Source organism: Rhododendron vialii, chromosome 6a (assembly GCF_030253575.1).
Source record: "Rhododendron vialii isolate Sample 1 chromosome 6a, ASM3025357v1".
Lineage (NCBI taxonomy): Eukaryota > Viridiplantae > Streptophyta > Magnoliopsida > Ericales > Ericaceae > Rhododendron > Rhododendron vialii.
In genome coordinates this window covers 20,140,852-20,154,312 of record NC_080562.1, presented here as the reverse complement: position 1 = coordinate 20,154,312, position 13,461 = coordinate 20,140,852, and the positions used below count along the sequence as shown (strand labels likewise).

At 39.6% G+C, this 13,461-nt stretch overlaps 1 protein-coding gene across 7 annotated transcripts in view; it reads left to right on the top strand.

The window, feature by feature from the left end:
• The first annotated feature begins 5,285 nt into the window (after positions 1 to 5,285).
• LOC131330167 (protein translocase subunit SECA2, chloroplastic) overlaps positions 5,286 to 13,461 on the top strand; it is a 47,146-nt gene continuing 38,970 nt past the window's right edge. For 5 of the 7 annotated variants that reach the window (XR_009200989.1, XR_009200988.1, XM_058363663.1 and 2 more), the window contains exons 1-4: positions 5,286 to 5,726; positions 5,823 to 5,892; positions 6,111 to 6,175; positions 6,252 to 6,372. Coding sequence is in view for 5 of the 7 variants with exons in the window: in XM_058363663.1 (XP_058219646.1) it covers positions 5,385 to 5,726; positions 5,823 to 5,892; positions 6,111 to 6,175; positions 6,252 to 6,372 (598 nt within the window). In the remaining 2 variants the exon portion in view is untranslated. Of the gene's footprint in view, positions 5,727 to 5,820; positions 5,893 to 6,110; positions 6,176 to 6,246; positions 6,373 to 13,461 lie in introns of those variants that run through there. The other 2 variants (XM_058363664.1, XM_058363665.1) reach the window with 2 other exon arrangements.

Genomic DNA, 13,461 nt, shown 5'->3' with positions numbered 1-13,461 from the left:
TTATGGTCCTAAGACACTCATAGTATTCATGAATGTTTGTAGATAATTCAGCCCGTCAAATTCTCATAGAAGAGGCCCTTTCACATTCATATAGGTGATTCTCAGTAATAGTATCCTGCTATACTCTACTTAGAATTTCCACTGTATAAAAATCATTAAAAGTATAGCGTAACCTGATACGCTGCAGGAATCATTGTATTCTTCACAGTGTTCCTCCTAAGTCTCATACAGTGTTCCTCCTAAGTCTCATACAACTCGATTGTCCCGTTAAACCTAGATCTTGGAATCTTCAGTCAGCTAGGTTAGGTTGCCATTACAAAGACTTTTAATTTGTGGGCTTTAGCCCAATTCTCCTCAATGAACGTACAACTAACTCTGTTGTTAACCCTTTAGTTAGCGGATCCGCGATATTATCATTTGACTTTATATAGTCAATAGTTATAACCCATTAGAGAGAGTTGCCTAGCTAACGGTATTATGTCTACGATATATGTGTCGAGACTTACCGTTATACATTTTATTCTATACCCTTTTTTGGGTAAATCAGTTTGAAATTAAAACAGGCTAAGCATATATACAGCTTATAAGGAGCATACCTCAGGAGGAAAGAAGAAAATAAAATAAAACAAGGAAAAGAAAATTATTTTGTGCTCTGCCGATTGCTAATTGACTATCACAATGTATGTAGATAGCTGGCATAGGTTTAGACCAATTCGGAATATCTATCAAAAAATGACAAATCCACTCCGCTTCTTCACTAATTTTAATCATAGCTATGAACTCTGATTCCATTGTGGATCAAGCGATGCACATCTGCTTGGAGGACTTCTAAGACACAGCTGCACCATCTAATAAACACATATCCACTTGTGGATTTTGAGTCATTAGTGTCGGATATCCAGTTTGATAACTATATCCTTCTAGTACCGTTGGATACCGAGTATAGTGCAATCCATAATCTTTGGTAAACCTTAGATATCTAAGTACCCTGATCATAGCCTTTCTGTGATCCTTCCCTGGATTACTGGTATACCTACTCAGTTTGCGAATTGAATAGGCTATGTCTAGTCTTGTTAAGTACATTAGACTTCATGTAATTCTTGAGTATTCCAATTGGTATACACTCTCACTAGTATACTTGTACAAATGCAAGGTTAGGTCTACTGGTGATTTGGATATAGTATCATAATGCTTGTTAAACCTCTCAAGTATTTTCTCAATATAATGCTTTTGAGACAAGATGATTCCCTCAGACGTTCTAGTAATCTTGATTCCTATAATGACATCTGCTATACCAAAATCCTTCATGTCAAACTTTGAGTTCAACAATTTTTTTTATAGATTTAATGACATCGTCATTTCTTTCAATAATCATTACTTCCAACAAGAAAACAATTGCAATACCTCAGCCAAAGAACTTCCCATTTGAATATAAGATAAGAAAAATGAAAAAGACAAAAAAGCGAATGGGAGGTTCTTTTCGCTTTTGCGCTCCTTTCATCAAATTTGCAATTGCATTTTGGAGAAAGGTTTTGGCTTGTGTCCCTCAGACACCAAAAAGTTGAAGATTTGAAAATGGGAATGCAAAAATTAACCTCCCAAATAGCCCCCTAAGTGATATGCGGTTGAGATGAGTTTTTACAAGGCCACTCATATGATTATTTTAAAATTATTAAACAGTTCGGATAATTTTTATGGACCCAAAGTGCCACACAACCATCTCACCCCAGGAGAGGAAAGAGTAAAAAAGGTGCATGCTTTGGGCCCAAAAACTGCCCTCCAAAGATACTCCTCCTTCAGCCCTATGCTCCCTCTCACTGAAATATCTCCCTCACTCATAACGAGAAGCCTACCACTGACGCAACCACAATTTCAACCAGTTTCTTGGCAAAGTTGGACAACAAACCTAGGGGTGAGCACGGGTCGGGTTCTGCCTGAACCCGTCAGCCAACCCGATTAGTCGGGTAGCTATTTTCCCAACCTGCAACCGAATCGTGTAGCAAGGAAAATCATCCGCAAAACCGATTATTCTTTTCGGGTAGGGTCCGTCGGTTTGGCCAGAGAACAATCAAATCTCAGAAACCCCCCACCCCACCCCACCCCACACCCCACCCCACCCCACCCCACCCCACACCCCACCCCACCCAATAAAAATAAAAATTAAATTAAATTAAAAATTAAAAAAAAATATGAGGAGGGGGAGTAAGAGCTGGACAATGAATCTCACAAAAATCCACACAATTTGAAAACATGGATGTATAAGTATGAGATCTACAAAAGAAGAGAAAATGGTGGACCTGGTGGTGGTGGTACCAGTTCTTTTTCGAGTTGTACAACGGCGAGAGAGAGATAGAGAGGGAGCGAGAGAGATAAAGAGAGATGGTTAGGCGATGTGCAGCAGCAGAGCCGGAGGCTCACAGTGGAGGGCTGAGGCGAGGGGTGTGCGGCGGCAACATCCTATCTTTAGATCTGAAGTGAAATGAGCGAAGGGTTTTAATGGGAAACAAAAGAGTTTTCTTTTTATACGTAACATATATATATACACACACACACATTATATACATGGCCAGGCCGGGGTCCGCACGGGTTCACTGGATGCTGGCCAGACACCCGAACCGAAACTCAATTTTTTAATAGAAATCAACTTGCAACCGACCTAACTAGTGGTTTGGAGCCGCGCGAAACCCTTCGGGTCAGGTCAATCCCACGGGTTAGGCGGGTTTTTGCTCACCCCTAAACAAAACCACCATTCTAGACCAAAATAACTTCCTAATTCCCATATCTTTGCACCTTAGCGCAAACACTTGCCGGATTCAAGCTCTGGAAATTGCCGGAGTTAATCTTTGCCTCAATGCAAATCCTACCCTGCAGGTAAACCAACAACCCAATCTATCCAAAAAAAAACACAACCAGATGATCAAAAAAGTTAATGACGATGAAACAATCGCACAAATTTCAAACAAGAGACCTGCCCCAATTTAATTCCTCAAATTTCCCCAAAACCCAATTGACTCATCGCTTGATGATCTTTTCGATTGGATCTACAAAATCATGTCTGTCCGTCATCTCATCCTCACTGCCGGTTTCACGAGGAGAATTCGTCGGTGGCAAATTAGACGTTGAACAAAATAACGCTTCGACAGAACCGATGAGGAGAATAAAAGGGGTGGGTACCGGTTGTAGGCGATTCTGGCAAGTATCTCGAAGGCTTTTTCGACGTCTTTGGCGACAGAGAGGTTGTCGAGTTAGAGTTGAGTGAGAGACATGAGGGTCTTGAGTGCATCAGAGTAGTATGAGAATCTGTAATTGTCATCGAGCCGTCCAAAGTTGTTGGGTTTATGATTGGAAGATGAACATCGATTGCAATTGGCAAGTTCGAGAATTAGATGTTGTCGCTGGAATATTGCTGGCGTAGGAGCTTGAGATCTAGTAATCCAACAGCCATGGGAAAAATTGTTTGCAAATTATATACGCACTGTAAGTAGATACACACACACACAATAACCTAGCTCATTATTTGAATCCTACATTCATCCATCTATAAATCTTAACCATTAAAATCTACACACATAAATCCTAGGGCTGAAATTTACAAGGTTTCATCCGTGTAACTTTACTACCCAAGCAAGTTTTCTTTTACTACTTAATACCAATCAACCGGTTTTCCTGAAAGAGTTTAAATTTGAAAAACCCTACTTTGCTCCTCCAATCAATCAAGCAAAAGTAAGGAATTGAAATGAAACAACGATGAACACCGGATATACGTGGAAAACCCTAAATGGAAAAAAACCACGAGAAAGAATCAAGCACTATAGAAAAACATTGTACTGTTACAATCAAACTTACTACAATTGAGAATCCTCACAATTGACTCAAGAACGATAGCCGAATCCTCGTTCACCGTACCTCGTGGTTGATTGCCGCCGCCTCAAATCTTTAAGCCTTTCGATTACCCTTCCAGAAATCCACTGGAAGCAACTCAACAATAGAGATATTTGAACTTCAATCCCAATGAATATTGCACGTCACAAAAACCTTCTTTTCGTTTCTTCAATATCTATGAGCAAGTACCATTGCTGCCTCTTTTTTTCGTTGCCCTACCAGACTAATAAATGAGTATATATATAACATGCACACACCGATCAACTGGAAGATCAAACGGTCTATCCATCAGTTTCCTGCCGCACTAGACTGACCGACGGATCAATCGGTGATCCATCAGTTAACTAGTTTCATTTTGCCTTCACCAAAATACACGCTCAATTACAATAAAAAAGATTCATTTCACTCTAATCCTATACAGACTCGCTACGCTTAAAAAATAAAAAAAAATTATAACACGATAAATTAAGAATGAGATACAAAGAAAAATGCGTTTTGTCAATGGAATTGCCAACTAAAAATTAGTGCTGCTTTTTGGAGCTAACAAAATTCTTTTTGAAAAGAGAAATTTTCCTAATGTTTCCTAATTTTTAAACCTAATTTTACTACCTAACTGAACCTTGACATGTTTCATGTGATTTTATTTTCAATTCACAATCATTTTTAGTTGATTACATTTATATGGATTAATTATTATAAAAAAGGATTGATTACCCATAAATAGGTTGATTACATTTAAATGGGCATATAAAAATTCTGAGCGTTCGAGCCATGCCTTTAGACACGGGCATGTACTAGACCTAGAAGAACTTTGTTTGAACTTAATTTTAGAAAAAATCTTTCCGTATAAATTATCTTCGTTGGTCAATAGTTTCGTAATTCATTTTAGCTGTGTTCAAAATGCGTTGTGTTATGCCTTCAGGCACGGACAAATCTCATATATATATACATATATGGAGAGAGAGAGAGAGAGAGAGAGAGAGAGAGAGAGAGAGAGAGAGAGAGGGGCTGAACGTTCAAGCATGAGGAGAAATAGGCTTCTGATTGACGAAGGGTAGTTTTCGTCTTAAAATACTGTCACATGCCATTTCACATCCAAAACCCTAACATAATGCTGACAGAAGGTTTTTGATGGCATACTAAAAAACAATAAGGGGGTTAAGTGTTTGAGTTCAAACATGAGGGGGCAACTCAGAAATGGGTCATAGTTTAGGGGGGTTTAATATAATTTGCCCTTCATAAAAATTCCGAACGGTGTAAATAGGTTAACAGGAGAGAGAAGATAGTTGGCAAGGAGAGAGGGGCTTAATTGATGGTCATGATTAAATTGGAAGATCCAACGGTGTATGACAATTGGGGGCTGGGGGCATGGATGCCCCAAAACCACTCTGGGCATCACAGCCGGACCCCTCTCTATAACACACCCTACTACAAGCTGAAGAGTCGGAATAACACAGCCAATTTGGTGCTTCGGAAACAACAGTACAATGGCCACAGCCTGAATGGACCACCAAGACAAGCGCAGCAAAATGGCCACAGCCTCCACCTCTTCCTCCGCTTTCCTCAACCTCAACAACACCTCTTTATTCCCCATCCCAAGATACCACTTTCCTTGGCCTCGTACAACGCCCTTCCTCTCTTCTCTCCCGCACTCCCTGTCTTCCTCCCGCCGTCGTGTCACCCTCACGCCCATCCTTTCGTCTCTCAAGGAAGAGTTCCGTATGGTAACCAAGGTTTGGAGTGATTTTACTAGCTTAAACTATTGGGTTATTAGGGACTACTATAGACTCGTCAACTTTGTCAATTCCCTGGAGCCGCATATTCAGAAATTGTCTGATGAACAGGTTTGTTTTCGGGCTTGAATTTATAGTTATGCTGGTTTTTGTTTGTGGGCTATAGTTGGATTATGGATACTTACATTTGGGTTTATTGGTTTCTAGCTGACTGAAAAAACAATGGAGTTTCGATACCGGCTGAGACAAGGGGAGACTCTTGCCGACCTTCAAGCTGGTTTAGAAAACTACCATCTATAATTATGTTTCATCGAAATTCAACTATATTTGGCTGTTTTTGTATTAAGATTGGTTGGAGGGATTTAACAACGGAGTTTCGAGCCCAGTTGGTTCATCCTTACCCTCAACAAATCCCTCCTTGGATCCTTGATCCGAACACAGCCTTGAAGAGTGTGTTTTTGAAATTTGATATTGTTGTTTTGACTTTGATGTCAGAGGCATTTGCTGTTGTTCGAGAAGCTGCGAGGAGGAAGCTTGGAATGCGTCATTTTGATGTCCAGGTTTGTCATCCTCTAATTGTCTTTTGGTTGTTAAGAGGTGGTATAGTGTTTGAATCAATGCAAATTTGAAGGATAGATAATCGGTGGAGCGGTTCTTCATGATGGGTCAATTGCTGAAATGAAGACGGGTGAGGGGAAAACACTGGTTTCAACGTTAGCTGCATATCTTAATGCCCTGACTGGCGAGGGAGTTCACGGTAAGGCTTCCAAGTATGGTTAGTGTTGGATAGCTTGATATAAATTGTTAGGCTGTATTTCGAACAACTTAACCTTTTGGGGCAATTGGTGACTTAACATGGTATGAGAGAGCTTTGGTTTCTGAGAGGTCATGGGTTCAAGTTGCCCCGTTTGTATTTTGCTTCTGCCCTTTGCATTCTATTTTGCTTTGAGTGTAAATGTGCGCGTGCATTCGTGCAAGACATGATTTCATATGAGGTAGGGTGTTGGATAGCTTGATATGCATATTGGGCCCATATCATAACAACTTAAGCTTCTGGGGCAATTGGTGACTTGACAGTTACTACGATTGACCTATGTTTTGTTGTTTTTTACTATTTAGGAACTTGTTGGAGAAAATCTCGTCAAACTTTGTTGTGTTGCGTAGTCCTCATAAATTAAAATTTAAAATTCTGTAGTTGAACTGGTTGTTTTGTATGGGTATTTTTTTCATTAGGCTCCATTTGTTGCGTTGTGAATCCTTTAAGCTGTGAGTAGACCTTACAATGTACTTTTACCTTTTTACCTGGAAAACACGGTAGAAGTACACTGACAAAAAGCATTGAGAATATTGATAAAGGTGGTAAACGCTGTTCCTTTCAACTGCTTTTTGTCCACTTAAGCATGTTTAGCTAAAATTCCTATGAAGATTAAGAGAGAACACAAAAAATTGGAGAATGATTAAGTGAAACAAGTGTCATTTGCATGCCGGTAAATTAATTCCTTGGCTTCTTTTTGTGGTAACTAAAAAGGGCATACTTTCCTAGACAAGGAAAGAAGACTACGGGGCTTTAACAACGACGAATAGTCCAGCTATTGGGATTCATCAATTTATGAGTTAGCTCATTCAACACAAGCTCTTCCTATAGGTAATGGTTCCCGATTAAGTATGAGAGCCATGTGCTTTGCTTTCCTGTTATTGCAAAAAATTGTATGTCTAAGGGCATATTTTTTAGGAGAAAGAGTATTTCAGTTGAAGCAAGGAAAAGTAGTTTGTCATATTGTTGTCGCTGTTATTAGATGACGCTGTTTGAGAAATGACCATTTAAAATATAGGAAAATGCTGGAGAAAAATACAAAATTTTTGGAAGTTGCAACTTCTAGATGTACCTACCCTTTTAAGGGTGGCTTTACTTGTATTTTTTTTCCTATTAATTGGCCGGTTTATTCATCATAAAAAGTAGCAATGTGCGACTATCCGTAAGGAAACAGGATTTTGTAACCTAAAAATTTGAAATTCACGTTGACATTTTGTTCGTTTTACTGCATCCATGAAATATTGGAGCTTCATTTTAAGAGATGTGGGTCCAATATCCACAAACCTTGAAATAATTTTGAATCCATAGGACATTCTCTTTTGACGTTCAAAAGATGGGCTTAGAAACTTTTGAGAGTATAAAGGGTGAGCAAGAAACCGAAAGACCCGCTTGAGCAGCCTGATCCGATTTAATCTGAGGTGAAACGGTTGGATAGCAGAGGGAGAACGGTTGAGATTAGGTCCTCAAGGCTTAGAAATTCCTTGTGAGTAGCTGTCCCACATTGCTTGGGTATGGAATAGGAGATCACTTAATAATATTTGGGACATCTCCACTCATTGCCAATTGGTTTTGAGATGGATATAAAGTTTCCACTCTCTTATAGTCTCATGTACAACACGTTTACTCCCTCTCTCTCTGTCACATCTCTCATGACAACTTTCTCTCTTTCTCTCTCCCCCACACGCGCACACATACACAACCCCCCCCTCCATCTTTCTTGCACACTCTCTCTCATACCTTATTGATCTTCTTCAAGAAATACTTTGTCATTGGCTACCTCTTCTATGGTGGCAAGAAGGGATGCCGCACCGACAATAGACGATCAGTTTTCTTATTTCTTTCATTTGTTTTCTTCATTTTTTTCCCAGATCCTTTAGGTTTATGTTTGCGAACTGAAACCAGCCAATTCGACCGATTATACGATGGTTCGGTGCAGTTCGGTCTGCCCACTTCTGTGCATTTTACAAACTTGATTTGGTCGGTTCGGATGACGGGTTCAAGCCAAACCTTGCCTGAATTGACCTGTGCTCACCCCTAGCATATAGAAAGTAAAATGGGGAGAGTATCATTGAGCTTGAATGTATATCACGTTAAATCTGTTTTGTATACTTCTAAGGATAGCATAAAAATCGTATTGTGAAACCATTGGGTCCAACTAGTCTAACTTGTATACTAGACTGTGTATCTCATGAAGATGGTAACAATTAATTTGTGGGGAATTTATTTTGTTTTCTACACCTTCGATAGTTTTATGTTAGATAAACCCGAGAACAGAATATTTAAGAAACTGTGGAGTTTGACTTTATCCTATAAAATTGTCTGATCACCAAATGATCACACTACTATAAGCATGGCTATTCTTTACTTTCACATTATGCACACTGGTTAAATGGCATGGAGATTTTCACCAAAAGAGAGGTGTAAAGGGGTACCAATTTGTTCATTTGGTAGTTTGAAGAATTGCATGAATCTCAAAATGTGAATGGCATTATGAACTGGATCATGAATCATAAGATTTCTACAAATTTAGGTTCACATCAAGGTTGTATCGATTTATGCACGAAGGCTGAATTGGATCACGAATCAAATTACGACTTGTTAGATTCTGATAACTGCAACATCCAATGAGAAATGGTTTTGGTAGACATAGACTTGTTTAGCTGCCACTATATAGTTGAAGAACCTTTTTGTTTGAAATAGACATTTGCCGCATTGCTCTCTTATTTCTTATGAAGGTACCCAAATCCTTTTGGTGTTATGCTGTTCTTACTGCACAATATCTTGTCATCTGCATGCCTTCTACTACTGTCTTAGGTGGTCAGATTCCATATATTGTTTTGTTTCATGGTTGTCTACTTTATTCTCTACTTGCTAATATATTTGGGTGCCGTGCTCTGTTCACACCCTTGTCCACGGTCGGGATAAACTTGATCTTTAGTCCATCAAAAGCGTGTTTATTGGTTATTGTCGAACTTAGGAGGGATTTAAGTGTTATTCCCTTTTCCTTCGTCGCCATTTCGTCTCCTTGTTCTGGGTTCCTCTTTTTTGGATCCGTCTCAGTATGCGCTCGCTTTACTTCCATCGCAACTTCCACATACTTTGTAGCTGTTGCAGGTGCATGTTCGCAGGCTCAATGTTCCATCTGCTCCTCCTCAGCCCAGTTCGCGTCTTCTCATCGCGAGATCCAGCTGCTTCTCCAAATTCTCCAATTGTACTTCTCATCCTATTCCCCAGCACGTCTTTGTTGATCACTTGTCCCCTATCCTTTGAGCTCTTCTACTTCTGTAACCTGTTTCGTCTCTTTTTGCTTCTAATACTGTTTAAGAGGTTTTGTTGAGTGGCAAACATCTATGGAGGTTGAGTTTGCTTATCTTTTATTTTTATTTTTTGAATGGAGTTATCTGCTCTTCATCACACTCTGATACTTGGGAGTTGGTTCCTCTTACTTTTAGAAAATTACTGTCGCGTGACGTTGGGTCCTCACCATGGAGTACCATTATGATTGGTTGGTTGATAGTTACAAAGCTCGTCTTGTTCCCAAAGGCCACACCTAGACTTATGGTGTTCTGTGACCTTGCCCGGCTTCTTATCCCAATTACCACCAATCTTGGTTGGCATTTGTTTGAATTGGATGTCAAGAGTGCTTTCTTATACGTTGATCTCCATGGAGCAACCACTATGGTTTGTTGCTCAGGGGGAGAGTACTCAAGTGTGTCACCTACGAAAGGCTCTTTTCGGTTTTAAACAATCTTTTAGAGCTGGGCTTTGCAAGTTCAGTAATGATGTCTTGAGTTTTGGCTTGCGTTACTGTCATTCACATCATTTTGTTAGTGTTCTAAAACAAGGGATTATTCAGCGATTAACCACTGGCGGGGCTTATCCGATTAGGTCCGACTAACGATTAATTGCCAATACTAATTAATATGCACCAATTAATCGCTCGAAGGTGGCTGACTACTCGACTAGCGCCTAGCGACTTTTAGAGCATTGCATTTTGTCTTTTCTCTTACATATGACTCTGGTAAATACTGTTGATTGTCTATGTGGATGATATTACTGTTAGAGCTTGTCCCACGTTGGTTAATTTTAACCTCTAAGACAAGTATATGAGCCTGGGCGGCCTCTCCACTCATTGCCAATTGGTTTTGAGTTCATGCCTATACATGGTATTAGATCTAGGCTTTTGGACAAGACTCTTGATTGATTTCCCCGTTGTTTTTGCCTTAAGCACACCTTGTTTCGTTGTTCGTCGTGATCCCTATGTTTTAGATCCTTTGTTTACCTCTCCACGTGTGGTTCAGGGGTCGCATGTGCCGGGAGTGTTAGAGCTTGTTCCACATTGGCTAGTTATGATTTATGACCTCCAAAACTAGTCTATGAGCCTGAGCTCTCCACTCATTGCTAGTTAATTTTGAGTTGGATGCTTAAACAATAATCATCATTGGTGATGATCATAAAGATGTTGATACGTCCTTCAACACCTGTTTCATTCTAGGAATTTCGGTAGGTTGCGATATTTCGTCAGTATTGAGGTGGCAATGTCAAAGGATGGAATTAGTTTTTCTTGTAGGAAGTATGTTTTGGATATTTTGGAGGAGACTGGTTTGCAGGGATTGAGACTTGTGGACTTAGTAGCACGAAGCGGGAGCGGGGGCGGGAGCGGAAGCGGGGGTGGGGGAGTGGAGGCACCTAGAAGCTCCTAAGGTTGGAAGCGCCTAAAGAGCGTATATAGATTACATATAAATACATATATAAAGTATCTTTACGTACTTAACCATTGAAGGAAAAGTGATTACTTATGTGAATTTTCATGATCCTAAAGGGTACTTATAGGAAGTTAGATATTTTCAATTTGCAAAACTTCTTGACTGATATAATTTTCATATTTTTATTTCCACAATGGCATAAGTCCCTTAAAAGTAAGAGAATAGCTGCCTTAACCGCCCAATAAGCTCCCCTCTTAGTTTGGAGCGAGCACCCATCTTGAGGGGAGCGAGCTCCCGTCAAGCTCCCATCTTGGAAGCGCCGATTCGAGATCCCGTCTTGGGTGCGCACCCATTTTAGAAGGATCTTGCGATTAAGCTTGTGGATACACCTATGGATCCAAATGTTGAACTTTGTGTTGATTAGTATCGCACTTAGTAGGTAAGTTAAAATATCTTACCATCATGCGTCCTGATGTTTCTTTTGCCATTAATATGGTGAGTCAATTTACGTCTATATCTCGACTTCCACTTCCACTTTGAGAAGTTCTTAGAATTTCCAGGACGTGGTCTATTTTATAGTGCAAGTGGACATTCGCGTGTTGAGGCCTTTAGTGATTGAGATTGGGCTAGGGGACCATTTGATAGACCATCCACTATTGGATGTATTCCTTGGTGGAAATCCAGTTACTTGGAAAAGTAAGAACTAAGAAGCACATAGTTGTTGCAAGGTCTAGTGCAAGAGTGAAATAAAATGTTATGGCTCACACTTACAGGCGAGATTGTTCTGGTGTGATCCCTCCTTGATGAGATAAGTTTTGGTGTGTAGAAGCCCCGAATATGTATTTTGATAATTTCGCGCCAACCAACATTGCACTTAACCCAGTTTTCCATGAAAAGACTAAGCACATTGAGGTAGAGGCCTCCTTGTTCAGGAAAAAAGGTATATAGTGGTGTGGTAGCTACTCCTTTTGTGTTCACTGGCTCAATTAGCTGATGTTTCCACCGAACCATTGTGCAAGCCGCACTTAAGAGTTACTTTGTAACTAGTTGGGTCTCTTTAATATTTGCTTCCCAACTTGAGGAGGATTGATAGGAGTTGGTGTTTGTTTTAATTGAATGAGGTTAATTTAATCTTTGTTATCTTGTACTCTCTCGATATTAATATTAGTCTTTTTTCTTTTATGGTTAATTAACTCCTAAACACCTTTGATTATCTCTTAAACAACACTTTTGATGAACTAAACTGTACATTACTGTTATTGACTGATTGGTTTTAGTTTTATGAGCAAGAGGTTATAACTCATGAAGCCTGTAATAGTCCAGAATTTTCACCAAAACACTTGAATATGAGCTGAAGATATGTGAAATCATGTCTGAAACTGAGCCCGTGAAATTCTGTGATTTATGATTATCTAAGAACATTATGGGAGAAGACCATTTAAGGTGCGGTTTGGATTACTCTCAGGGAGCAGCTACCATCTAGTAGATGGGAAGATGGCTTTCACATTGATTGTATCACGTGGGTTGGACTGTTACTGAATATGTTGGGTTAACTTTCTACAGACATTTATGATTGAGAGGTGTGTACTATGGAGAAATGGCGGTTTCTTCAAATATGGATTTGGTTCTTGGACTTGTTGGAAACTAGTTTAGAGTTTGCTAATGTATATGTATTCTAAGGGCTTGGAAAATTTTGGCTAGAGTTTACAATTTGAAGTTGGAGATGGCGGATTCATGTTGGAAGGACATTTGATGTGGAGAGGTGTTTTTCATGGACATAGTTTTGGCTGATCTGAATTGGGGTCGACAAGGAAGCCAACACGAGATATAATCGAAGTTGCGTGGTAAATAGATTTGTTCAAGTGAAGCTTTTCTATCATTGAAAGTGACTTTATCTAGTTGAGGCATTCTTTATTGAGAGAATGATTCCCTCCAGACATAAACCAAAGCATTGGATATTGTGGCAAACTAGCTCAACTGTCATTACGTGTGAGATATACTATGACTTGTTACTGAATGGTAGATAGATTTTTGAACAAAGAAGTTTGGGCTTAATGGCCTGCTAGTATGATGTATTTTTCACATTAGAGGTTGCTGAAGGGAAACTTTTTCGCAGGTGATGAATTAATTAGCAGTATCTGATTGACCCCCAAGCCAAATGGATTCACTGTTTTAGGGAGATAGGAAAATGGACAGTTATCTTTTCATGTGTCAAAGTTGTATAAAGACAATTTGATTCTTGTTTTGTTAGCTTATTTTGTATTTCCGTGCTCACAAAAATGGGTTTGCTTGGGGAGTAGTGGAACTAGTCAGCAAAAGGATTGAG